The sequence below is a fragment of the Acartia tonsa genome, chromosome 6 (assembly GCF_053477335.1).
Source record: "Acartia tonsa isolate MP-2025a chromosome 6, ASM5347733v1, whole genome shotgun sequence".
Classification (NCBI taxonomy): Eukaryota; Metazoa; Arthropoda; class Copepoda; order Calanoida; family Acartiidae; genus Acartia; species Acartia tonsa.
In genome coordinates this window covers 4,797,273-4,825,006 of record NC_137265.1, presented here as the reverse complement: position 1 = coordinate 4,825,006, position 27,734 = coordinate 4,797,273, and the positions used below count along the sequence as shown (strand labels likewise).

General features: G+C 32.4%; 1 protein-coding gene and 1 long non-coding RNA gene across 2 annotated transcripts in view; one reads left to right on the top strand and one right to left on the bottom strand.

Moving 5' to 3' along the window:
- Window positions 1–139: 139 nt before the first annotated feature.
- On the top strand, window positions 140–1,415 carry LOC145321636 (uncharacterized). The gene is made up of 2 exons (XR_013880352.1): window positions 140–594; window positions 981–1,415. It is a non-coding gene; the product is annotated as an uncharacterized LOC145321636 (long non-coding RNA).
- A 503-nt stretch (window positions 1,416–1,918) lies between these two features.
- Oseg1 (intraflagellar transport protein Oseg1) overlaps window positions 1,919–27,734 on the bottom strand; it is a 53,157-nt gene continuing 27,341 nt past the window's right edge. Inside the window, exons 21-37 of the mRNA XM_080163096.1 lie at window positions 26,938–27,036; window positions 26,251–26,386; window positions 25,575–25,694; window positions 25,096–25,134; window positions 23,910–24,001; window positions 22,525–22,581; window positions 21,813–21,910; window positions 20,913–21,011; window positions 20,284–20,399; window positions 19,331–19,388; window positions 16,467–16,537; window positions 15,759–15,993; window positions 15,385–15,532; window positions 11,880–12,023; window positions 6,948–7,043; window positions 2,880–2,957; window positions 1,919–2,657 (exon numbers count right to left, since the gene is read on the bottom strand). Coding sequence (XP_080019222.1) covers window positions 2,616–2,657; window positions 2,880–2,957; window positions 6,948–7,043; window positions 11,880–12,023; window positions 15,385–15,532; window positions 15,759–15,993; window positions 16,467–16,537; window positions 19,331–19,388; window positions 20,284–20,399; window positions 20,913–21,011; window positions 21,813–21,910; window positions 22,525–22,581; window positions 23,910–24,001; window positions 25,096–25,134; window positions 25,575–25,694; window positions 26,251–26,386; window positions 26,938–27,036 — 1,728 coding nt within the window. The 3' untranslated portion in view covers window positions 1,919–2,615. The remainder of the gene's footprint in view (window positions 2,658–2,879; window positions 2,958–6,947; window positions 7,044–11,879; window positions 12,024–15,384; window positions 15,533–15,758; window positions 15,994–16,466; window positions 16,538–19,330; window positions 19,389–20,283; window positions 20,400–20,912; window positions 21,012–21,812; window positions 21,911–22,524; window positions 22,582–23,909; window positions 24,002–25,095; window positions 25,135–25,574; window positions 25,695–26,250; window positions 26,387–26,937; window positions 27,037–27,734) is intronic.

Sequence of the window (27,734 nt, the reverse complement as noted above, 5' to 3'; positions counted from 1 at the left end):
GGCTACCCAAACTGATATTGATTTTATGATTTTTATTTTAGTAATTGTGGAAAATTGTCGGTAATGCGGATGCTATACTTGATTTTTCAGTATGGCATAGAACCGGTTCTATTCCAGCGGATATTGATCGGTTTTGAAGCCATACTGGGAAAAAAACTTTCAATTCAATTAATTTTCCGAATTTAAGTTCGTCCGTTTGCCCGACTATTGTATACAGATTATAATGGGATATGGAAAGGAAATGAATTGATCTACCTCTAAGATTAAAAAAGTTCCCGGTGCTAATTATTCCATTCCAAATTGTCAATTTTAATCAATTTTTACCATAAAAAAGATATAAAACTTGCCCTCAAAATAATCAAAAGAACTTGGAAATTTGCAACTTTAGAGCCTTTTAGTTACAGCAACGAAAATCAAAAAATATCTTTCAATCTCTGAACCCCTTACGGTTAATAATCATGAAATAATAGCATATAAAAATCTATTTTTGTAGTTATAGAAATTTAATTTCAAAATTATCAGCAATAAATAGTATGTGTTCCTAAACCTAGTAAAGATTATAAAATTATAATGCATAAAATAGTTATTAGAATGGTAAGATACGTGGATGTATAACTGTTTATTGGGTGAGAAAAAGTACTTATTGTTTATAAATTGTAAAATACTTTGATTACTTGATAAAAGCAATTGGCTGTTTATTACACTTGTCCCCAAAGTTTTATAATAACGTTTTCTTATTAGTTGGCTTAACAACTTTAGGGACTTCTTTAAATTTTTACTAGTTCGTTCATAAATTGAGTGATAAAACATTTTAACCACTAATTTTAATCTACATGATAGGTAAATTTGTGAATCATCATTGGGGATGTACATCATTTTATCGACCATTGTCTTATCACCTTAGATCTCTTGATAAAAGTATGATATAAAAGTTGATGTACTACCAATACATAGAAATTCAGTCATGTATCTAACTATAGGCTATATATGGTTGATCTTGTACTATTATTTTAATAAGTTTTATTTCTATATTAGAATTTTTACTTATGCACCTTTAACTGTAAGGTTTCAATAGCAATGGCTTCCATTATAATAATAATTCGTATGAGTTCCATCATTTAGTAATACAAATTTTTATGTTTTATTAAATTTTTTGTTACAATTTTTTACAAATAAATTGTAAGCATAACATTAAATTTCATTAAAAGTATTAAGTTTTAGTTTTTTTCTGTTGATTTTATCATTATAGCATAAAGTATAAATTTGTAAATATATTATGTTGTAACCAGCAGACTGTACTAATTTGTACAATTTCGTCCAATCATATGGAATTATAAGATGAATAATTATCCAGTGTAAAAATTATTATATTGACCTAATATGATATTAAATAAATAATGACAAATGAAAAAAAAGATTGTTTATTTTTTTGTTTTATTTAATACGGTGAGGTTTATCTTTCATTATCTTTTTTTGGTGACAAGGTATAAAATTTCGCGTGCAAGATTTTTCTTTTCTTGATTAATCAGAGCCCTTCATTGGCCATTGACCTAACTATGGCAGGTGTTTTACTCCACCCATTAGATATCAAGCTTCAACAAAAAATTATTAGAATAGGAGAGTGTGTTGGTGTAATTATCCCACTGAAATAGTCATTGAGTTATAGTCTTCTATTTTTTAAACATAGAAATTAATCCTTACAAATATAACTGCAAATTAAGGATGCCTTCAAAGCCATACATAGCTTAAGTACTGTAAGCAAGTAGACTGATTATTATCGATTTATAATTCAAACTTCTAGAGCAGGTTCGCTGATAAAAAAAAAAACTAAATCTCTTCAAATAATATATTTCCATGAAGTTTTTTTATATCAGAATTTTAATAAATAGTTAAATACACAAAATATTATTTTTATATTGGTTACAATATTGGTTTACAAGAACTTTTATTTTGATTTGGTGTTGCAAGAGAGTAAATAATAATTTTGAAATTTTTGTCTAGTAGCTAAACTGTTTAAGGCCAAAGATATTTAAATAGAAAAACTATAAATTGTAGGGATAAGACAATGGCCGATAAATTGATGATCATCACTATGATAATACATAAAAATTACCCCTTCTGTATATTACAATTAGTGGTTGAAACGTTTGGACGCTTAACTTAATAAACCAACCAATCAAAATTCATTAAAAGTTCCCAACGAATAAGAAAACGTTAATAAAACTTTAGAGACTAGTGTTATATGCAGCACTATATCCCCTCCCTCCCTTTTCTTAATTAAAGAACGGTATAAATGGACATTTTTGTTCCTGAAGGTCTTTTAAAAATATTACAATGAGATGGTAGTTTAAATTCAGCCTGCAAGTGAGGGGACATTGAGCTAGTTTTATAATAAAGCTTTCTTATTCGTTGGCTCATCAACTTTAAGAACTTTTATTGAAATTTTTTTGGTTGGTTCATTAAGATGAGTGTCTAAATATTTCAAACACTAATTGAAATCTACAGAAGGGGTAATTTTGTGCATCATCTTTGGGGATGTACTACAATGTATCGACCATTGTCTTATACCTTAAGATCCTTAAAACTATGTCCTTCTTTGCATGGTTATCATAAATTTACTCCAGATCCTCGTCATTGTCCTGCTGTTCTGCCCTGGTAAAATGGATATATTATTACTGGGATCTTACATCAGATTTTCATGTTCTCTAATAAAGTGAAACTCGCAGCGGGCTAAAAAACGATTCCCCCTTCCACCCACCTCGCTTTATCCCCTCCCCTCCTACTAGATGAACGAACTGACCAATGTTAGCAAGATAACTGACGACAATTTTTCTCCTGTCATAATATCCACGTGAAATATATATATATCCATTCCTGGTGAGGTATCCCGGTGCACGGCAAAACGGGCAGAAACCTTTCTGTAACAGCTGCAGCTCAAAATCATCTGTGTGGTACACCTGAAAATTTAGACAATTAGGGAATGATTGATTGGTATAAGCAACGTAGAATAGGGTAAACATGAAATTTAATCGGTTTTACAAAATAGGTTAGGTTAAATAAGGTTTCTTATAGTTTGGGCTACCTGCAAGGTTTAGGCACTGGAAGAGTCAGATGCAATTTCTTACGAAATTTAAAAAAAAACAAATATCTCGCCTATATGCAGTTTCTCTAAACTTGAATATAGACCATTAAAGAAAACAATGATTTTATGTTAGGTTAGGATAATTCAAGGTTAGCCCCACATGGATTGCATAATAATGGAGAGTGGACGGATCAAATATGGGTTTAAGTAACTATTTCAAAACTATTGTGTATTTTTTTATTTTTGCGTTTCTGATTTAGGTCATAAATGACTTTCTTTTGACAATGACTTACATAACAGTATATTAATTCAATATTAAAAGAAAACTTTCTGTTATAAGTTTTTTGTTAAAAGAAATTTAGAGCAGAAAATAGCTTATTTTAAAATTCATTAAGCCTGAAAATTTTCAGGGTAACATCAGAAAAAAAGACCAATACTGGGAAATATTAATCGTACACTTTCTATATTATAATGATTTTATTTATGTTGAAACAAACTTACAAAATGTACAAACAATCAGGCCTTGGTTTTTAAAATACAAAAAAGAACATAAATTTGTGCTTTGTATTGTTCCGAAGAAATCTTATATAATCGTCTCTTGGGAAAAAAAAATTATGCTGCTAGCACCATAGACGATATACTATAGATAAGAGGTTAGGTAGTAATTATTTCTTATTAATATTAACTCGTCACGTATTCCTAGATTTCCACTAATGAATAGGATAATTTGATATAAATTCTCTTTAGTGTTTTTCCTAAAATATCAATTTTTAAAATAACCCAGCCGGACTACCCTAAACCCATTATAACCTATCCTGACCTAACCTAAATAAAACATAAACATACGAAAAGATATCCCCTCTCCATTTTTCAAATTTATTACAAAAAGGGTTGGAGGTTTCTGGGCTTGACCAAGCAATTATTTAAGTGAAACCGCTCAATTTCTAGTTTTAATTATTCTATGGCTAGTACACACTAGATAAATTTAGACTTATATACATTCCAGGGATCGCCATCCGCGCCTCAGCCTCCATTTATAAACAGTACAAAGATATTCTACCGCAAGCATGGACAGGTGGCCATTTTAGCAAAAAGTATTTTAAGATCAAACTTGATGTTAATGTTTTAAAAATTTGATTTCCGCAGGGTTACAGTTTGTTGATGCACAACTGCCGAGCCCTGGTGTATTGTCTACATATCGTTCACTTTTTTATATTTTTTTATTGCGCGCTTTTTGGGTGTTGCTCAAAGGTAAAACGTAGGTAAAAAGAATTAGTTCAAATGAATGCAGTGCAGATTGTGATCTAAAAATTTACACAGGAAATATTGCTTACAACACTAGCGGAGTTTTGGGGTGTCTACGTTGATTTATAATTGGTCTGCTTAAAGCACTAGAGACCCATGTTTTCAACAAAATATTTTCATGGTTATTTTGTTTATTATTGTTGTGAATACTTATGATTAATTTTGTTACAAAAAAAAATTGAAAGCTTAGCAATACCAGAAACGCTGAATGTCTATTTATTATTACTTTATTATTAGGCATATTAATTTGTTTGATTATATGAATTGTTGAGCTACGCTTGCCAAGTCATCCTTGTTATTATTATATTGCATTTGTGTATCTTTGACTTTAACAAAACATTCGACTTCAAACTAATAATCGATGTAGGATATACGAGGAAATTATTACAGGGGAAAAATTGGTTGGGCCGTTTATTTAGTAGGAGGGGAGATAATGAGGTAGAGGGGGGATGGGAGTATTCGGTATTTTAGCCCACTGCGTGTTACACTTTACTAGAGAACATGAAAATCTTGTGTAAGATCCAAGATATAATAAATCCATTAAACTATTACAAATACGAAAAAAGTCAAATGCGTTTAAAAATGTAATTCAAAATTTGAATATTAAACTTTATTGTATTCGGTTATTTTACAAAACGTTTCAGATAGAAATATGATTTTATAATTCAAAATTGGAATAATTTAAATTATAATTTAAGGGCATTTTATTACCAACTTAAAAACGCAGAATAATTAAATTTCCCTGTCTGTCCGTCAGTCCTTAACGCTAGAATGAAATCTGGTTTTCTCGGCTTCTATTCAAGATACACGTCCGATTTTATTCGAAGATTCCTTACACTAATGAGAATACAGTGATACTAAAAGACATTAAAACATTTATAAAATATCTGATGAGTTTCGAGTATTTTTAAAAAACGTATTTTACTTTTAATATCAATAACTCTTTAACTCTGTCCGTTTTTCCGACCATGATTTTTATATTTCGCTACTTATGGATGTTGCCATACTAATAGTTTATTATAATAAAAACAAATTTTTCTAATAAAAATAAAAACTCATGTATGTAAGATGTTAATCTGACAATTTTACATTTATAAATTATTCATTATTTTTTCTCAATCTCTTGTGATAAAATATTTATGGACTATTTTATAAACATTACTTCTCTCTCTTCACAATTTTTAAAGACAAAGCTTTTTTGTAACTAGGGTCGGTCTGTCCTTCCGTTCGTAACTTTTAGCTCTTTTCGTTAATTTGAACAAATTAGCATCGTCCTATGGATTTCAGCTTTGCATGATGATTCCATTAACAGTTTGGTAAGACTCTGAAAGTGCAGCAACTCTATAAAAGTTACCAGAAAGTTCGTACGTCCATTTAAAACATGCTAATTTTGTTACAACAAATTTTTGTATGTTAAAATTCATACTATTTATCTGATTTTTGGGATACTGATTCCTATTACAACAAGGTACAATGTTATAGGTGAAGCATCTCTATTATAAAATCCTAGAAATGTAAGTATGTTCTTAAACAGTATAATCATTTAAGCAGTTTTGCATCAAATTTAGTTACAATTATGCTATAATATTTTGTTTATTTAAGTTCTGACACTTTTCAAGTGTTAATGTTCGTTTGTCCATCCTTTCCAGAGCTTCGCTTTTATGGATGTTGTCGTCCTTGTTTTCCTCAATTTAAATGTTATAAAATCTGTTTTTCAATAGTTCGAAATTTAAAACATTTTTTAGATTGAAAATTTGGTAATTTATGTTATTTTTCTAATATAACTTTATTTAAAAATTTCATAACAAATTATATGTTTTGTCTAATGATTCAAATTATAAAAGAGAAGAAACTTTTGCACGAATTAATTTAATCCTAAAATATGTGACAATTTATAGCTGACTCATAGTGCGAACGAAATGAAAAAATAGGCCCTTACATACCAAGATCTGTAAAATGTTTCAACCAATGAGATATCTTGAATGTTCTGTCAGTATTCTTTAGTATTCTCTTGAGTAACTCTATTAATTTTATTAAAACGATTTTAGACTAGGAGTAAAGCTAAACTGCTTAGATAGATATTGTGTGTCCTCATATAAAAAGTAACAGGATGTGTATGTCCGTCTCTTTCGTTGTACCGTACAACCTTGCTAACCGTTGATCCAATATCGATGTATGGGGAGGATTAAATTTTTTTTGGGGGGGGATAAGTACCTTCTCCCTTTTAAAAGAATTAGAAGCTTAAAAGTAATACTTTAAAAAACTAAAATTAAAAATGAAGCCACGAGTTTTAACAAAGGAGATATTTACATTTGCATATCATAATCGGGATTTAAAGGGATAAGACAATGGCCGATATAATAATGTTCATCCCAAATAGATATACATAAATTAATCCCTTCTGTGATTACAGTTAGTGGTTGAAACGTACGGACACTCAACTCAATATACAAACCAATCAAAATTCAATAAAGCCCCCAAAGTTGTCCAGGTGACGAATTAGAAAACGTTATTATGAAACTTTGGGGACAGTAGCGGCGCTTTTAATAATACTACTAACCTTGTTACACGTGTCACACTTTGTTATGGACATTTCTGGCATCAAATTTCTAAAGTACGTGTACCTCAGGGGGTGTGGCCACTTACAAACAATAACCTAAATATGAATATATTATATTTCTATACTATATATACCTCAGAGGGTGTGGCCACTTACAAACAATAACCTTAATATGAATTATACATATTTAGAAATATTTCACTTGACTACTTCAGTAAAAATATAAAATTTTGCAAAAATATTTTCTAATTATAATATAAGTGTTTTCATAAGTAATTAATAAAGTACATACTTACATTCATAAGAAATATAAAAATTATTTTTCATAAGACAGAGACAGTTTTTTTTAAAGACAACAAGTTATTAACATATCCAAAACTGTGGTATTTGTTTTAATTTCAAAAACATATTCAGTATGACTTTAATTTCCTACGAAAACGTAACATCGCCATTTTACCTCTGGTCCACCCCTCCCCCCTATTTTTAAAAAATAGTCGTAGGGCTAGTTTTTTGTTTGCTTCCTACTTTATGCCAGGTTAGGTTAGGTTATATTGGATGCTGCAGATACAGGTTCCGCGGGGTTATGGCAGCATGGTTAGGATAAAAACAACTCCTCCTTCCTTATTTATATTAAAACTAGCGGCTTCGCCCCTAGTCTCTAGGGGCTTTGCCCCAAGAGGTTTGATCAAACCAATTTTTAAAAAAAAATTTAAAAATTTTCTTTGGGGGGGGGGAGATTTTTTTTGGGGGGGGGATAGTCGACCCCAATATTTGAATTTTAGTTTTAAAAAGAAAAAAAATTTGGGGGGAAGGGTGTTTTTCATTTTTTGGGGGAGTTGGGGGTGTCCCACCCCCCCAGAAAATAGTTATAAATTCTTCCCGGGACCTGTGAGAAGCTACCCTGTAAATGAGAACCCGATCGGTTCAGCGGTTAGCGAGATCCTTCGCTACAAACAAACAAACAGACAGACAGACAAACAAACAAACAGACAGACAAACAAACATCGTTCTACTTTGTATTATAGATAGGAGGAGAGGTAAGTGCTCGGCAGTACTTTGAGGTAAAACACTTTATGAGAAATATTTACAACTAGCGGATGGACCCCTAGCATCTACGGACTCTGTATTCGAAATGTTAGGACAGAAAAATAGCCAAAAACCACCTTTAGACTTATATATAAAAATTAAATAGCCTAAAAACAACCTAGGACCTATGTAAAGCTTCCCTAAAATGAAAACTCAAACGTTCAGAAGTTATCGAAATATTGACAAAAACCTTACTATTTTATATAATTGGATATATGAAAACAGACATACACATATATTATATATAGCCATTAACCCAATAATGTGTCACGTGAATTTTTTATTCACTTACACAATAATCTTAAGAGTAGATATACATTCTAGCATTAAATTTATTCATTTTTAGGGATAATTTTATTTTATAGTGAATTGGCTGCAAATAAAAAAAATTAGTAGCAAAGCTACTGTATTATTTACTTCGTCTGTCCGTCAGTCCCTGACGCTATGTCGAAAATGTGATATTTCTCGGGCGCTATTCGAGGTAGACAGCTAAAATGTATTCGCATCTACTCTATGCATTCTTTTGTCCGTCTATATATCGGTCATGCTTTAAAGTTTGTAAACGTTATTCTTTTAAGGTTTTCTTATTTTTACATATTCTCTCTCTTTTTTCTTTGTTATGAGAACTGAGCATCTGCTCTGTAACTCACTTTGTCTGTTTGTCCATTCCATGACCTTTTTATGCTTCGCTACCTATGAATGTTTTAAAAGTTGTAATAGCGAGACATAGTACCCCGCAAAGTTTAGATTTAAACAAACAAAAAAAATCCTCCTTTACCTGTAATTTTAACTACTAGCAGCTACGCCCTTAGAGGCCTCTTTTACACTTAAGGGAATGGGGGTGGGGGAAGTTGATTATAAAGCATAGGTTTTACTTTTAAAAAGGAAAAGAAAGGAACCTTCCTTAGGCTTTTATGATTCTTCGCTGTAAAGAAGAACCTGGTCGGTTTTGCAGTTAGCTAGATCCTTTGGTATAGACTTACAGACATCCTGTTACTTTATTATATGGATATGGCCACAGGAGCCAAAAAAAACTATATGTAGCTTCAATAATATCAGACGTGGATAACTATTTTAGATTTAAACTAACAAAAAGTCCTCCTAATTCAAACTATTGCAATTTTCAGTATAAAATGAAAACAAAAATGACCTTGTTGCTCTATTTATTTACGGACGTAATTGCTGAAAGTCCTTGCTCTCGAAAAATTCACACGCCAAGACTTTTTAAATGTTTATGTTACATAAATTTGAGACATTTCATTTGATGCAATTTTTTTGTGTTTAACACATATTAAAGCTCCTTAAGAAAAAGAATGTTTGTCTATTTTTGTTCCTCAAGGCAAATCCTATTTTGTTTTACTTTCAGGGAAGCTTTATATTTATTGAAGACTATATTCTTTAATTCAAAGATCAGTTTCTAGGGGCTAGTGGCGCAAATACTTTCTAATTTAATATTCTAACCCAATTTTATGTGGATATGTACTTTTAAAGACAAAAGTACAAGTTTTAAATATTCTTTATATATATTCGTTTCTTTATAACTTAAAACATTTCAAAATAAGCTTTTGTTTAAGCTTTAGAACAATTGAGTCTGTTAAAAGTTAAAATGTTGCGTAATTTTTAGTAATGAGTTATCAATGTTCGCGCGTCAATGGATTTTACAATTTTTTTAACTGTTTATCTACAGCGAGAGAGGGGGGACAATGGGCTGTTTATTACACTAGTCCCCAAAGTTTTTTACTAATGTTTTTTTTTTATTCGTTAGCTTAATATCTTTGGGGACTTTAGTGAATTATGATTGGTTCATTTATTAAATTGAGTGTTCAAACGTTTCAAGTACTTATCTTAATTTACAGAAGGGATAATTTTCTATATCGTCACTGGGGATGAACTTCAATTTATCGACCATTGTCTTATCTCTTGTTTATCTATCTATATTTCCAAGGGATATAGGGGTAGGGTAATGACTAATAATTTAGCCTTGGATATGTTACAATTTTTCGAAGGGTGTTGAGAAAAGTGTACGAAAATTTATATGCAGTCGCCACCATCTTTCATTTCCTTTAATTGTGTTTTGCCTGTATTATTTTGTCAAACGTTTTATTTAAGTCAATGTGCTTTTAATATACATAAAAATATCTTTCTATCTATTTTGATGTACTGCATGTCATTGTCTAACTATATAACCACAAACTTTTTTTTCTAATTGCATGGACGATAAGTTTTTATTTAGATATCTATCTATAATCTATATATATATGTATCTTTCTGCCAATTTAATTATCTTTCTAATTATATCCATCTATTTAATTATCTATATACCTCTGAAGGTCCTTTAGTAAAACCCTTGAAGCTACAACCGCACTGAACTTGAGTCCTTCATGGCTATCTATTCATATTTCCCTATATCCATCGTTCTATCTATCCATATACCCATCTATCTATCTATATACCTCCGAAGGTCTCAAAGCCTGTAGTGAAGCCTTTGAAGCTACAACCGGACTGAATACTAGGCTCTCTTGTCTATCTATCTATCTATCTATTTATTCATCTTTACATCTACCCATCTATCTCCTTATCAATCTATATACATTTGAAGGTCTCAAAGTCTGTATATAGTAAAGCCCTTGAAGCTACAACCGGACTGAATTCTAGGCTCTCTTGTCCATCAATCTATCTATTTATTCATCTACATATATATCTCCTTATCTATATATCAATCTATATACCTCTGAAGGTCCCAATGACTGTAGTAAAGCCCTTGAAGCTACAACCGGACTGAATTCTAGGCTCTCTTGTCTATCTATCTATCTATTTATTCACCTTTACATCTACCCATCTATCTCCTTATCTATCTCTGTGTAAATCTTTGAAGGTCCTAATGTCTGTAGTAAAGCCCTTGAAACTACAACCGGAATGAACACAAGTCCTTATTGTCTATCTATCTATATACCTCTGAAGGTCTCAAAGTCTGTAGTAAAGCCCTTGAAGCTACAACCGTACTAAACTCAAGTCCTTCTTGTCTATCAATCTATATATCTATGACTCTATCCATCTATTTATTTATTCTTATACCCATATATCTTTCTTACTACATACCTCTGAAGGTCCTAATGTCTGTAGTAAAACCCTTGAAGTTACAACTACACTGAACTTGAGTTCTTCGTGGCTATCTATTCATATTTCCCTATATCCATCTTTCTATCTATCCATATATTTATCCATATACCCATCTATCTATCTATATACCTCTGAAGGTCCTAATGTCTGTAGTAAAGCCCTTAAAGCTACAACCGGACTGAACTCTAGGCTCTCTTGTCTATCTATCTATTCATATACCCATCTATCTATCTATATACCTCTGAAGGTCCTAATGTCTGTAGTAAAGCCCTTAAAGCTACAACCGGACTGAACTCTAGGCTCTCTTGTCTATCTATCTATCTATTTATTCATCTTTACATCTACCCATCTATCTCCTTATCTATCTATCTAACTATCTATATACCTCTGAAGGTCCCAATGACTGCATGTAGTAAAGCCCTTGAAGCTACAACGGGACTGAACTCTAGGCCCTCTTGCTGGAATGTTAACATCTTTTCCTATATCTATCTATCTATTTATTTATATACCCATCTATCTATATATATACCTCTGAAGGTCCCAATGACTGTAGTAAAGCCCTTGAAGCTACAACCTGACTGAACTCCAATCCCTCTTGCTGGAATGTTAACAGTTTAGTTGTGAATGGATCTTCGTCCATTACCATTGTGTTCTCTTCTTGTCTATCTATCTATTTATTTATACATCTTTACATCTACCCATCTATCTCATTATCTATGTATATACCTCAGAAGGTCCCAATGACTGTAGTAAAGCCCTTGAAGCAACAACCGGACTGAACTCCAATCCCTCTTGCTGGAATGTTAACAGTTTAGTTGTGAATGGATCTTCGTCCATTACCATTGTGTTTCGTATTTCATCTTCTTCCTCCTATAAAAAAATAAATCATTAAAAGACAACACATGGATACTGTTACAGGGGAATTTTGTCGTCACTTTAGGTTGCTAATATAGTCTTATATATTGGTAAATACGCTTTTCCATGGTCAGGGGAGGGATGGGTTAAATTAATAAGGGTGGATGGGGGATTCGTTATTAAACAGCTGGGAGAAACATTTTTTAAAGGTATGAAAGAACAATACCCACGTATTCTATATCCATTAATAATTGCTACGTTTCGAGTAAGGTGTTATTGGTAGTAAGGTTTAAGTCTGTCCATTAAGATCTCGAAAACCACTACACCGATTGAGTTCTCCATTTTAGGTAGTGTTTACTCAGGCTCTGTGATAGTTTTAGGCTATTTTAGTAGCTTGAATATAGCGGCTAAATTAATAATATTTCTTATATATAAAACTAAAAATATGTTTAAGTACAGATTATCAGCATAAAAAAAGTTACATAACGGCACAATGCGGATTTTTTTTGTTATAAATGACAAATAGAATATAAATATAATAAGTGAATCGTCAGGGGGATAATTCAAAATCAATTCTATTCAGTCTGTGTACAGACAGAAGCAAGGCAGTTTTACAGGGAGGGAGGAGACATTGGGCCTTTTATTACATTAGTCCCCAAAGTTTTATAGTTTCGTATTCGTTAGCTCAACAACTTTGGCGACTTTTATTGAATATTGATTGGTTGGTTCATTAAATTGAGTGTCCAAACGATTCAATCACTTGTTGTAATCTACAAAAGGGGTTATTTGTGTAACATTGTTAGGGATGTACATCAATTTATGGACCAATGCCTTATCCCTTTAGATTCCTAAATTTTGTATTTTATAACATTAGATGTTTAGAGAGCGAGTTAAGATAAAATGTATTGTTTATCATAAATATGTGGATGTAAAAATAACTGTTAACAAAAAAATAAATGCGATAAATAAAGAAACTTTTATTTTGATTGGTGGAAATGCTTTAGGCAACATTTTAATTCGTATCTTCTGTATTGTGTGTTTTTCATCTACTAGCGGATAGGTCGTTAGGGGCACTTTATACGTAGTTAAGGGATATCAAGGCCAAGTTCCAAGCACCTTAAATTTTATTTGAAAGTAAATACAAATTTTCTGGGGATGGGGGGGTATTTTGGGGGGAAGTAACCTTCCCAAAATTTAGAATGAACAGGAAAACTATAGCGTTCGAGTGGTTAACAAAATTTTTCCGTTCACACATATTCGTAGACAAACATCCTGTTACTTTTATATGAGAATTTGCTTTTTCCTTCAATTGTAATTACCAAAGGACCATATACAAATAATAAAGACACGTTATATGTAGAAGCGACGTAGGTAGAATAGCTTTGCAGACAACGCGTTTTTTTAATCTCCCAAGTGATGTTAAGAATGCATAATTTATTATTTGTCGGGTCAAGGAAATTCTTAGATTAAAATGTATGTACTTGGTGAAAAATCACTAGAAAATATAAAAAAATCTAACCTTATATTTCTTTATTAAATATTAAGGGAAGTTTTTTTACGGCAGCATAGTTTCAATGCTTTTTTAATTTGGTTTTGTAATAACGTTTTCTTATGGCTCAATAATTTTTGGGACTTTTATTTAACTTTAACTTTGGTCCATTAAGTTCAGTGTTCAAACGTTCCAGCCACTAATTGTGATCTACAAAAAGGGGTAATTTTGAGTATCACAATTGAAGATATATATTAATTTATCGGCCATTGTCTTATTCCTAACTTTACCACTAAAGTCGCCAAGTTTTTCTTAAAAATCACGTAAGCCACAAAGGAATGTCTTACTTCTTACAATTATAAGTTATTTTTTTCTGATTTGTTTACAAGTAGAGTCATTTTAAAGAAAAGGTTTATACTCAAATAGCACAAGATTAATAGATTTATTATACATAAATCAAATTGGACTAGACTAAAAAGTACTTATTAATACAGAGGATTTTATAAAGTAGCTAAAAGTAGTGGTTCTATTGGTTACCTTAAACAATTCAAATCTAGACTCAAGTAGCCATAGTGCCTTCTTATCTGTGATACCAGGCTCTAGCTCAAACAATTAGTTACCTTTGAGGATCCAGATTCTGACTTAATGACCCATAGTGCATCTTTGTCTGTGATACCGCGCTCCTGCTCAAACCATTAGTTACCTTGGAAGGTTTGGATTTTAACTCAATTAGCCATAGTGCCTACTTGTTTGTTAAACCGAGCTCCAGCTCAAACTAATACTTACATTTAAGGATTTGCATCTTTGTCTGTGATACCGCGCTCCTGCTCAAACCATTAGTTACCTTGGAAGGTTTGGATTCTGACTCAATGAGCCAGGGTGCCTCCTTGTCTGTGATACCGGGCTCGTTCTTAAACTATTAGTTACCTTTGAGGATCAAGATTCTGACTCAATTCTTTGTCTGTGATACCGGTCTCTAGCTCAAACAATTAGTTACCTACATATAAGGATTTAGATTCTGACTCAATTCTTTGTCTGTGATACCGGTCTCTAGCTCATACTATTTCTTACCTTTGAGGATCCAGATTCTGACTTAATGACTCATAGTGCCTCTTTGTCTGTGATACCGGGCTCCTGCTTAAACTATTAGTTACCTTGGAAGATTTAGATTCTGACTCAATTAGCCAGAGTGCCTTCTTGTCTGTGATACCAGGCTCCAGCTCAAACTATTAGTTACCTTTGAGGACCCAGATTCTGACACAATGAGCCAGAGAGCCTCCTTGTCTGTGATACCGGGCTCTAGCTCAAACTATTAGTTACCTTTAAGGATCCAGATTCTGACTCAATGAGCCAGAGACCTTCCTTGTCTGTGATACCGGATCCTGCTCTAACTATTGGTTACCTTTGAGGATCCAGAGTCTGACTCAATGAGCCAGAGAGTCTCCTTGTCTGTGATACCGGGCTCCAGCTGCAAATATTAGTTACCTTTGAGGATCCAGATTCTGACTCAATGAGCCATAGTGCCTACTTGTTTGTGATACCGGGCTCCAGCTCAAACTATTGAGTTCCTTTGAGGATTTAGATGCTGACTTGATAAGCCATAGTGTCTCTTTGTCTGTGAAACCGGGCTCTAGCTCAAACTATTAGTTACCTTTAAGGATCCAGATTCTGACTCAATGAGCCATAGTGCCTACTTGTCTGTGATACTGGGCTCCAGCTCAAACTATTAGTTACCTTTGAGGATCCAGATTCTGACTCAATGAGCCAGAGTGCCTCCTTGTCTGTGATACCAGGCTCTAGCTCAAACTATTAGTTACCTTTGAGGATCCAGATTCTGACTCAATTCTTTGTCTGTGATACCGGTCTCTAGCTCAAACTATTTCTTACCTTTGAGGATCCAGATTCTGACTCAATGAGCCAGAGCGCCTCCTTGTCTGTGATACCGGGCTCCAGCTCGAACTCCACCAGGGGTAGGATCTCAAAGGATACACTAGAGTAGACAAACGGCTGTGCGCAGTTTACACATTGGTTCCCCCTAAAGTATACATACAAATCATAATACAATATTAAATGAATTATTGTACATATTGTCATCAAATCTTCGAATTGCTGTATTCAAATATAATAAACAAAAGGGATGATATAAGTATGTATTTTCATTATGATTCTATAAACATTCAGGTAAAGAATATCAATTGAGAATTAGTTGAATGTTTAATAGATTAGCATGATAAATACCACTCCTAGATACCTATATCTACCTGTTATTAAGCAAAGGATTCGTAGTAGAGCATCTATAGCACAGTGTCAACAAATCTTCATTATCATGATAGGGCTTGCTACGAATCATCAGTGAGGCGAGGTCAACATTCCCCTTGAACCTTTTAGGGATTCTGAGCCCGTTGATCTTGTCCAGGACGTGCCTGGCGAGCTTGAAGGCCCCCAGGCTCTTGGCTTGCTTGGATAGGGTGTACAGGACTGCAAACTTTGAGATACCTTAATTACAGGGTATGGTTACTTTTAAATTTATGTCAGTCAAACTTTATTTTTTTGAAAATGATTATAAGCAAATAAAAAATCTCATTTGAATTTGTATTTTTTGTCTTTATAGCACTTATTTGAACTAATAAGTTAAAGGCACATGAGTTTTTCTATATCTAGTTTTGGAAAAATCTTTGATTCATTGATGTTTATACCTAGATAACATATAGAGGACGAGATTCACATTGATGTATTGTTTTGATGTATCTCGACCATTTAATTACACTACATTTGCCTTAAAGTTCTAACTGTGAATTGCAATGAGTAGCGCCTATTTAAATCATCTGATATAGCAGCCATAGGAACAATTTTAACATCCTTAGTTATGACGTGTATTGAACCGATATTCGACATATCACTTCCCCAACGACAAGCGGATGCGCTTCGTGTTATGCCATGATCGCGTGTTCGAATCATTCAAAACTTACCTTTTGGTTCGTCTTTCAATAGTTCATGATACAAATATCTGGCAATGTTAAACAATGCTTCTGGCATGTAGCTAAAACATAAAAATTAATATTATTGTTTAAAGGAAAATTAGATCAACAGTAGCGCAACAATAACAATATATTAAATTGGAATATAGAACGGTTAGACATCACCAAGGAATTAAATATGGTAGCACAAAAATTATTATCATTCAAATTGAAACGGGAAAAATTGTATCATTGTAAAAAGTAAAGCTTTTCTATAATTAAGGTGGGTTCGTCCGTCTGTATCGGATATTAAAATCGTTAACTAAGGCATGTAAGAATCGAGCTATCTATTTCAAACTTTTCATGATGATTTCTGAAGCAAACAGGTACAACTTTAAATCGTTGCAACTCTGTAATCTTTACTATAAAGTACGTAAGTCCATAGTAAATGTCTTTATTTTTAATAGTATTTAAGATTTGTTATTTAACTCTAAAAATATTTCCTCGCTATTTTTAAAGAAAATAATTTGAATATTTTCCCTTAAATTCCTTTAGAAACATATTTATTTATGTCAATTAATTAAACTCAACAGAAAAAGAAACAATAAATTAGAAGATTTTTAGAATCATAGCATCTCTATAAAATATAGTGAGACAAAGTGACGTCCCACTACCTATAATATCCACTTCCCTCCCTGAATGTCTGACTTACTCCTTCCCTAAGAATTGTTGTAAACCACTAGTAGTGTAAATGGGGTATTCCTAAACAAAAAACTGGATAGGAATATCACTCTCATTTAAACAAAAATTCATTTTTATGCTAAAATGTGGTTTAATTTTGGTTTTTTAATTTTCATTTATTTCTCCGAAGTAGTCATTTTTTCCCCGAGGTAATTATGCTTTCTTTTAGTAATTAAAAAAAATTCAAAAATCTTCTAAAAATATTTTCTAAGATTTTCATATAAATATGACTGTATAGACATGGGAACTTCAGTCGAGGCTTGTGGTGCAGAACTGAGATTCTGTTCACCCGTTGCCATGCTCTGGGGAAAAAAATAACTACCTCAGGGATAAAAGTGATACCAGGGAAAAAAATGATACCTCAGGGGAAAAAATGACTACCTCAAGAAATAATTGACTACCTTGGGGAGAAAAAAAGAATATTTACATCCACTATTTAAGGGGTCGTTTATGTGAGAATGCTATTAGAGTGCCCTTAGAGCCAAAGATATTTGAGTAAATTAGTCAATTTGAGTCATATCTCTTAGTGCATATGTTAGGTAACAACCCTATTATCTTTTAGTTTCCAATTTATAGATATTCATTCATACATTTTACCTACAATTTTATACTTTTTCTTATACTAGCGGCTTCGCCACTAGCCTCTAGGGGATCTGCCCGAAGAGGTTTGATCAAACTAATTTTTCTTGTTTTACTTTTTAAAGAAAATTTTTTTTAAAAATTTGGAGGGGGGGGGTAGTCGACCCCAATATTTTAATTTTGGTTAAAAAAAAATTTTTTGTGGGGGGGGGTAATTTCATTTTCTTGGAGGGTTAGGGGTGTCCCACCCCCCAAGAAAATAGTTATAAACCTTCTTGGGACCTATGAGAAGCAACCCTGTAAAGGAGAACCCGATCGGTTCAGCGGTTAGCGAGATCCTTCGCTACAAACAGACAGACAAACAAACAGAAATTATTATAGATTGTACACTAAACCGTCTTATAAATCTGTAACCCATTTTTATATTCTTCAAATTTTCCAAGGAGGGAGGGGACAACAAAATTCATAGCAATGTATCTCTCTCTCTTTCTCTCTCTTTAAAATCAAATGAATTATATGTACATCAACGTATCCATGGCCGTTTTCGGCCTTGTTTATTTTATTCGTGCGTTGAAGGAAAAATAACTTAAATCAATTGTTAATGTTCTTTTAAAAGATTTAAGATTTAATGATTTTATTGTTACATAAACGTATTATATTATTATATATTATATTATATTATATATATATATATATTATTATATATTATAAAAGTTATATCTTTTTTATATTATATCATATTATTTCTTATAAAAATCTATTTCAGAGAAATAATCTCCGGTGAGTTGAATTTATTCAGGGAGAGAGGGGACATTGGGCTGTTTATTTCTCTAGTCCCCAAAGTTTTGTAATAACATTTCCTCATTCGTTAGCTTAACAACTTTGGGGGCTTTAATTGAGTTTTTACTAGTCAATTCAAAAACTAAAGTTTCCAAACGTTTCAATCAATATTTGTAAACTACAAATGGGATAATTGTGTGTATAATCATTGGGTATGTAGACCAATTTATTGGCCATTGCCTTATCACTTATCCCTTTATATCCCTGAATTTATTTCAGATATTAAAAAATCAAAAGAAAACTTAGATTTTCTAAAAGTTACATTACATCAAGTTGTATAATTAATTCAACATTTAAAGTGTAATAATAGAGGTGCCCAATAATTGTAAGTAAATTTTGTTGCAAAACAGGATTCTGTTTGAGGACATACTTACATTTTTAGGACTTGAATATAGAGATGTTACGATTATAACATTATACATTGTTCTTATAAGAATTAATTTTCTCAAAAATTAGATAAATAGGATAATTATATCACATACATAATTGTTAAAAGGTTAAAAAGCAATATGTTTTAAATTGAACATAGGAACTTTCTGGTAACGATTATAGAATTGCTTCGCTTCATAAATCGTACCTTACTGTTTTAGAAATCATCATAGAAAGATTGAAATCGATAGGACAATTCTAACATGTTTAAATTAACTAAAAGAGCTAATCGTTACGGACATAGGGATAGACCGCCCCTAGTTATAGAAAAGCTTCTCTTTAATTACCTCGTAAATGGTTCATCTGTATAGCGTTGAACTGTATGATAGGCATAGTAAATTGAAGCTTTCCTGAATAATTTCATCAATATTTTTGGTTTATGCTTTTCTAGATTTCATACACGGTTGCCTTTCAATTAATATTATTTTTGGAAGATTCTATTGACATCCATTGTCCTATTATATAAAGTAGTAAGGTTTTCTTGTCTGAAGCTTAAGATCTCATTAGCCACTGAGCCGATCAGGTTCTTTATTTTAGGTAAGCTTCACAAATTATACTAAATCATTTTCATATTGAAGTCTTTGGATTGTTTTAAGCTATTTTTCTACCATCTTTTCTCCTGCACCTTTGAATACAGAAGGCCTAGATGCTAGGGGCGTAATAGTTACATTATTTAGGAAATGGGCAGTGTGATTTTTAGTTCTGATAAATAGGCTTCTGAAATATATATTTGATAGCTATTAGATAAGTAACAACAAAACTATAATTTTCATTACTATTTTTGTTTTACTTGAAATTAGGGATCTGATTCTTAGGAAAATATAATTATTTTTCTTTTAAATTTTAAACAGATTTTACATTGACGTTGCAAGTTGCCATGTACAATATTTTAAACAGTTTGACTTAATCAAAACGTTTGATGTTAAATTAATTATTTTTAAACTAATTTGCCTCCAACTTTTCAGCTTGCCTGTTTTGAATTTTACTGAGAAGCTTATAGTGCCTAATGAAAAAAGACGTTATACAATACAAATGACCAATAATAGGCCGGTTTACATTTTACCATTGGTCAATTACGACGTATACTGGTCTATCATTGGTCATTTATATTGTATGACATAAATTTTTATTAGGTACTATAATCTGTTTAATTTTTAATTATAATTTTCTAGATTACCCTGACTTCATATTTGTTAAGAATTAAAATATAATATGGAATAAGAACTGAAATATTATTGACGATTCCTGTGATGATCCTTGAACTTGTTAATATATTCCTGCGGGTGTTCTTCCTGTGCAGCCATATCCAGGTCTTGGCGGGCTAGCACCCAGTAGTAGTACGAGGCATCATCAAACCTTTGATTAGATAGATAGATAGATAGATAGATAGATAGATAGATATATAGATAGATAGATAGATAGATAGATAGATAGATAGATAGATAGATAGATAGATAGATAGATAGATAGATAGATAGATAGATAGATAGATAGATAGATAGATAGATAGATAGATAGATAAGTAGATAGGTAGATAAGTAGATAGGTAGATAGATAGAAAGATAGATAGATAGATAGATAGATAGATAGATAGATAGATAGATAGATAGATAGATAGATAGATAGATAGATAGATAGATAAGTAGATAGGTAGATAAGTAGATAGGTAGATAGATAGAAAGATAGATAGATAGATAGATAGATAGATAGATAGATAAATAGATAGATAGATAGATAGATAGATAGATAGATATAGATAGATAGATAGATAGATAGATAGATAGATAGATAGATAGATAGATAGATAGATAGATAGATAGATAGATAGATAGATAGATAGATAGATAGATAGATAGATAGATTATTCACCTGTTTTCATTGACAGCATTCATGGTAAGTTCCTGTAGGACCTTCAGAGCTTGATCAGGCCGTCCTGCCATGTGGAATGCTTTCTGCGCCTCCACAAACCTAAAAAAAGGGGTTTGTATTTGTGCTTTTTCAAACATTGGTTAGTAAAGTACCAAAAAAGTAACAAAAGTGAACTCTTAAAATCAGACAGCTATTGAACTCTTACGTAAATAAATTATGTATCCTTATAAATCACGGTTTTACATAAAGGGTAAATTACAAACCCATAACCATAAAAGTTCTAAAATACAATTACTCCAAGAGCAAAAAAAATAAATTATCGAATAGCCTTTGCTTGAAATATAGGTTTGTATTGTTTTGCTTTAGTCCACCTGCAAAAATTAAATGTACTTTAAAAATCTCTGTCTGATAGCCTATTATATGAAGTATTTTTTGGTCTGTTACTTAAAATTTCGTTAACCACTGTCTATAGACTTTATATTGATCTTGTGATTGCTTGGGCCATTTTTAGTATATTTCTTCCTCTTAAATAAAGTACCCCCAGATGCTAGGAGCGCAGCTACTAATTTAGCATAAGAAAGACTATATTCTATCCTAATGCGGATAAAATCGTTCTTGTTTTTAAAAAAAAGCTACCTGTCTGATTCTGCTAGATATTTAGCATAGGGAACATAGATATCCTCTTTGAATTCTAGATACTACCTGTCTGACTCTGCAAGATACTTAGCATAGAGAACATAGATATCCTCCTTGAATTCTGGATACTACCTGTCTGACTATGCTAGATACTTAGCATATTGAACATAGATATCCTTCTTGAATTCTGGATACTACCTGTCTGACTCTGCTAGATATTTAGCATAGGGAACATAGATGTCCTCCTTGAATTCTGGATACTACCTGTCTGACTCTGCTAGATATTTAGCATAGGGAACATAGATATCCTCCTTGAATTCTGGATACTTGTTCACCAACATGAAGGCGTCCTTCCATTCCTGTGCACGCCACAAACGGTTTTCATATTTTAAAGTGCCAAGTTAAGCACAGAAAACCCATGTATCCCTTATTTTAGATTAATATTTTTTTTTATTTTTTACTTTATGTTAGGTTAGGTTATATTGAATACTTGATAGTCCCGCAGGCTTAGGGATCGCGCAGGGGTTAGTCAAAGGCAAAAAAAACTTCCCCATTTTCAATTTATTTTAAAAATAACTTAAGGGAAAGGCACCATTTTAGTTGTCAGAAAAGAGGTCAATTTATATTTTTTTTTAATTTTTAAACAGAATTACACAAATCATAATTAAACCAATAACTCATAATTACTAGGTTAGCCAGTTGCTTTAAAGAAAATAAGGAACCCCTTGTCTTATAAACTGGTACAAGATTCCTATAAAAAGGTTAATTGTCTGTTAATTGTCTGTTGGTAGTTGGTACACTATGGGTGTGCGAAAGCATTTTAAGGAATGAAACAATAAACCATGATTGGAGTACCCCCTCATTAAGATTTACTATTTACTTTTCAAGCTAAAAGCTACAGTCTATTATCCCCTCAGTCCCTATCAAACATAATCTCATTAGTCAAAGTCATAACTAAATATGAAAACCATTCCTGAGCTTCAACATAAAGTTTGACTACTGATTTGAAGTCTCCTTTCTTCTTGTATATTTCCTAAATATTAAAAAGAAATTGATAAAAATTTTAAAGATGATATTTTCTATTACAGGGGTCGGTCTGTACCTCCGTCCGTCCGTAAAGGATAGCTCTTAATTTTGGCATGTTAGAGTTATCCCATTGTTTTCAAACTTGACATGATAAATCTTGTAACAATTTGGTTCAATTTAGAAAGCGTAGGCAACTCTATAATCATTTGATATCATATTTATCCGATTTTTGAAATGATGATTACTAGAACAACATGGTATATTGTTGTAAGCGATGCATCTCTAAATCAAGGCCTAAAAATGTAAGTATGTACTTAAACAGACGTATGCTACGCTTTAGCAATTTGTTACAAATTTAGATACTATTATAACTTGACAAATAGATTAATTTTTTGCTTATTAAATGATTATGAATCGCCTATTTATAGAGCTTCGCTTTTATAGGTGTTGTCATCAAATACATTTTTGTGTTCAGGCTAACCTGTGCATACTGAACAGAGCCCAGGGTCTTTGGATAGTCTCCATCAAGTGTCAAGGCTAACCTGTGCATACTGAACAGAGCCCAGGGTCTTGAGATAGTCTCCAACAAGTGTCAAGGCTTACCTGTGCATACTGAACAAAGCCCAGGGTCTTGAGATAGTCTCCAACAAATGTCAAAGCTTACCTGTGCATACTGAACAGAGCCCAGGGTCTTGAGATAGTCTCCAACAAGTGTCAAGGCTTACCTGTGCATACTGAACAGAGCCCAAGGTCTTGAGATAGTCTCCAACAAGTGTCAAGGCTTACCTGTGCATAGTGAACAGAGCCCAGGGTCTTGAGATAGTCTCCAACAAATGTCAAAGCTTACCTGTGCATACTGAACAGAGCCCAGGGTCTTGAGATAGTCTCCAACAAGTGTCAAGGCTTACCTGTGCATACTGAACAGAGCCCAGGGTCTTGAGATAGTCTCCAACAAGTGTCAAGGCTTACCTGTGCATACTGAACAGAGCCCAAGGTCTTGAGATAGTCTCCAACAAGTGTCAAGGCTTACCTGTGCATACTGAACAGAGCCCAGGGTCTTGAGATAGTCTCCAACAAGTGTCAAGGCTTACCTGTGCATACTGAACAGAGCCCAGGGTCTTGAGATAGTCTCCAACAAGTGTCAAGGCTTACCTGTGCATACTGAACAGAGCCCAGGGTCTTGAGATAGTCTCCAACAAGTGTCAAGGCTTACCTGGGCATACTGAACAGAGCCCAAGGTCTTGAGATAGTCTCCAACAAGTGTCAAGGCTTACCTGTGCATACTGAACAGAGCCCAGGGTCTTGAGATAGTCTCCAACAAGTGTCAAGGCTTACCTGTGCATACTGAACAGAGCCCAAGGTCTTGAGATAGTCTCCAACAAGTGTCAAAGCCTCGGATTCTGCCTTATCCAACTTTCTACCTGTATTTCAATAATTTAAAACTATATGGTTGAAAATATATGTACAAGTTTGTAAATATCAATGAACTAGTTTAGGTTAAACTTTTAGATATTTGAGAGATAGGTTTACATATATATAAATATTAGAAGCAGCTTATAGTGCATATAAAAAGAGATGTCATACAATACAAACATAAGGAAAAAGGATAAGAGGACGAATACTCACCCCCTTTTCATGGTATAATATAACTTCCCCATCCCTAAATTTGTAAAGAAAATTTAGCAGACGAAAATTAAAAGCCGCCCAGGGCTTTTTGTATGTCAATCATAAATAATAATGTAAATAAAAAGAAAAGCGATATTTAGCAAACAGCCGTGGGCGGTCGGAATCAGCTGAATGTTTATTATGAAAAAAAATTCCCCCTTTTTAGAAATGGAAGGATTCATCTTTCATGCACAAATTTTTTTAAAATAAAAACAAAATTTTATGTAATTTTTAATTAAAACATTAAAACGAAAATATCTAATCTAATAGTCTTGCCCTAAATATGGAAATAGTAAAAAGTATAAAAATATTTTTTTTGATAATTTTTAATCCTCCCATTTGAAAAGTGGTGGAATAGCAATAAAATTTAGCGCGGCAACAGCGCTGAGTAGGCCTACTGCCTATTTTCGTCTTCTAGTTGCTTCGATTCCTCTCTTTTATTTTTTTCTCTATGAATACAAATGACCAATGATAGGTCATTATACATTTTACGATTGATCAATTACAATATATACTGGCCAATCATTGGTCATTTGTATTGTATTTGTATAACGTAATTTTTTTATAGGCACTATAAGAGCTGCTTCATATTGTTATTCTTATCCTTGTATACAAAAGAAAGTCTGTCTGTATGTCTGTTTTACCAAAAGATCTTGCTAACAGCTGAACTTAATTTCTATTGGGTCCTAAAAAGGGTGCATCAATTTAAGGGAGGGCAGCTAAACTAAATATTACCCCTCACTAAAATAAAAAATAATATATTTTGGGTCCCATAAAGAAGCCTAAAGAGGTGCAGCTGCTAGTAGAATTAATCTCTAATTTTCAACCATATAATTGTAAATATATGTTCCTGTATCAATAAGCATATCTACCCAGCCGTTATCACCCATAATCTGTAACGTTTTCCATTTTTAATTTTTAAGATTTTCTAAATGTCACACATATATGCAGGGGACGTTGCCGTATGCAGGGAGGGAGGGGACATTGGATTGTTTATTTAAATAGTCCCCAATGTTTTACAATAACGTTGGCTTTACAACTTTGGGGACTTTTATCAAATTTTGATTGGTTGGGACAAAAGTTGAATGTCCAAACGTTTCAACCTTTGATATAATCTACAGAAGTTGTATTTTTGTGTATCGTCATTTAGCATACATCAATTTATCGGCCATTATCTTATCCCTTTAGATACCTGCATATATGTCCGACTTTCAATTACGGTGAAAATATTTTCACTGTCAATTTTATTTCATTCATATTTTTATGAACAAATCTATTTTTCTATATGTGAAGAATTTTGTTTCAAGTCAAATATCATTTAAATGGAAAGTTCCTTGATGGCATGAATGGTATCACCGGCCGACAGGAACATTTCTGCTGCAGCCCGCGGTTCATTGATTTTTAGCGCCCACTCCGCCTTCTTCTTAATCAGCTGCTTGCGGTCAGCTGAATCACCTGGGCAAAAGCAAAGTAGAATCACAAAGAAGTAAATATTTTTTCTACCAGCTGAAATTACAAAATTATTTTTCGAATTAATTCAGTTGTTGATTACACATGTTTTAATTCACTGAGTTACTAACTTGGATGGCATACAAGGTATGCAGCATACCTATTTAGAAAATTTGTTGAAACTTATAAACAAAGTCAAATACACATCTAAATAAATATTTAGTTCAACAGAGGAAGGGGGATAGGACAACTATCAATAAAAAATTTTCATAATAATAATTTTATATTTATAGATTAAAACTACTAGGTGGGAGAGAAACTGGTTGAGAAAAATATTTTAAGGAGAAAATCAGAAACTTTTTTTTACAGTTAGTTTGGGTAAGGATAAATTCTTATACCATTTCCTCCCTTTGGTGATTTATCATAAAAATTTAGACAAATCATCTATGTAGCATTGTTAATTTTAAGGTAAAGTGTATATTTAACAAGCAGTTTAGAGCATTGTAAAAATCGCATTTTACTTCTTTTTATTACCAGAAAATAATGTATCTAATAATATTACCTGAAGCTAAAAATTCCGAGGCCATATCAAACATCCTGAGATCCGTGTACATGGTGAGGGCCACATGTTCTTGTCCCAACTTCTTGTAGATTTTAGCAGCCTCAGAATACTTACCATTGAAGGCCAATATCTCAGCCTTAAAGAGTGACTCATTAGAAAACTAAATAAAATAGAATATTCAGCTGTAAAAATTATTAAAGTGACTGTGAACCGATTACTGGTACTATAAGTTTTTTTTCTTGTCACATTTTTTTTGTAAATTTTAGCAGCTTCTGAATACTTCCCGTTTAAGGCCAATATATCAGCCTTAAAATGGTGACTTATTAAATAACAGAACAAAATAATCATTTTAAAAAAAAAGATTAAAGTGACTATCAGCCGGTTATTGACAATGTTTTTTCTTTTCTTTCCTGTTCCAACATTTTGCAGATTTTTGCAGTTAAGGCAAATATTAGGCAAAAGTGTATTTTTTTAAGGGGGAAGTGGATAAATAGATTTTAAAGCGTTTTGTAAATTTTAAATACCCACCGTAGAAGGTCAACTCGCAGCCACTTAAAATAAAAAATTTGAATTTTAGATTAGATTAAATTTTGTTAAATTATAATTGTCGTTGAGGACAATTATAATGTCAATGAATTTGATATACGGAAAAGCTCTAGTTATACAATAGCTTCGCTACTAACTTACCTGTAAATATTGATTATTCTCATCGATCCCCTCTCTATTCTTAGCAATCAAACTCGATATAAACTCCAAAGTTCGCAATTCTTTTAAACGAACAAACGACTTTCTATAAAGATGCTTAAATTAATTCGGTTCATTTCAACGGACATACTGGCCTAATACTTTTTATATGGGGTGTCAACAACCACCTTAATATTGAAATTATCTAAAGGGATTAGACTTTGACCGATAAATTGATGTACATCCCCAATTACGATACACAAAATTGCACCTTCTGTAAATACAATTAGTTGTTGAAACGTTAGGACACTCAACTCAATTTAAAATTTATTAATTTCCCCAACCTTGTTAGACCAACGAATAATAAAACGTTATTATAATACTTTTGGGACTAGTGTAATAAACAGCTCAATGTCCCCTCCCTCCTTGCTTAATATTTATAATATGAATGAAAATTGTGGAGCCAATAGAAATAAGGTATACCTTTAACTAATAATAATTTAGACTTTAAGGTAGATAAGCATACAAACTTTAGATATAGATACACCTATGTGATTATAGGTATTTTGCAGGGATCTAAAGGGATAAGAGAACGGCCGATAAATTGATGTACATCCCCAATGATAATACACGAATTACCCCTTCTGTAGATTACAATTAGTGGTTGAAACGTTTGTACACTCAAATTAATGAGCCAACTAATAAGAAAATGTTATTATAAAATTTTTAGGACTAGTGTAATAAACAGCCCAATGTCCCCTTCCTCCCCGAGTATTCGGGCTATAAATGTTAAGTGTCAT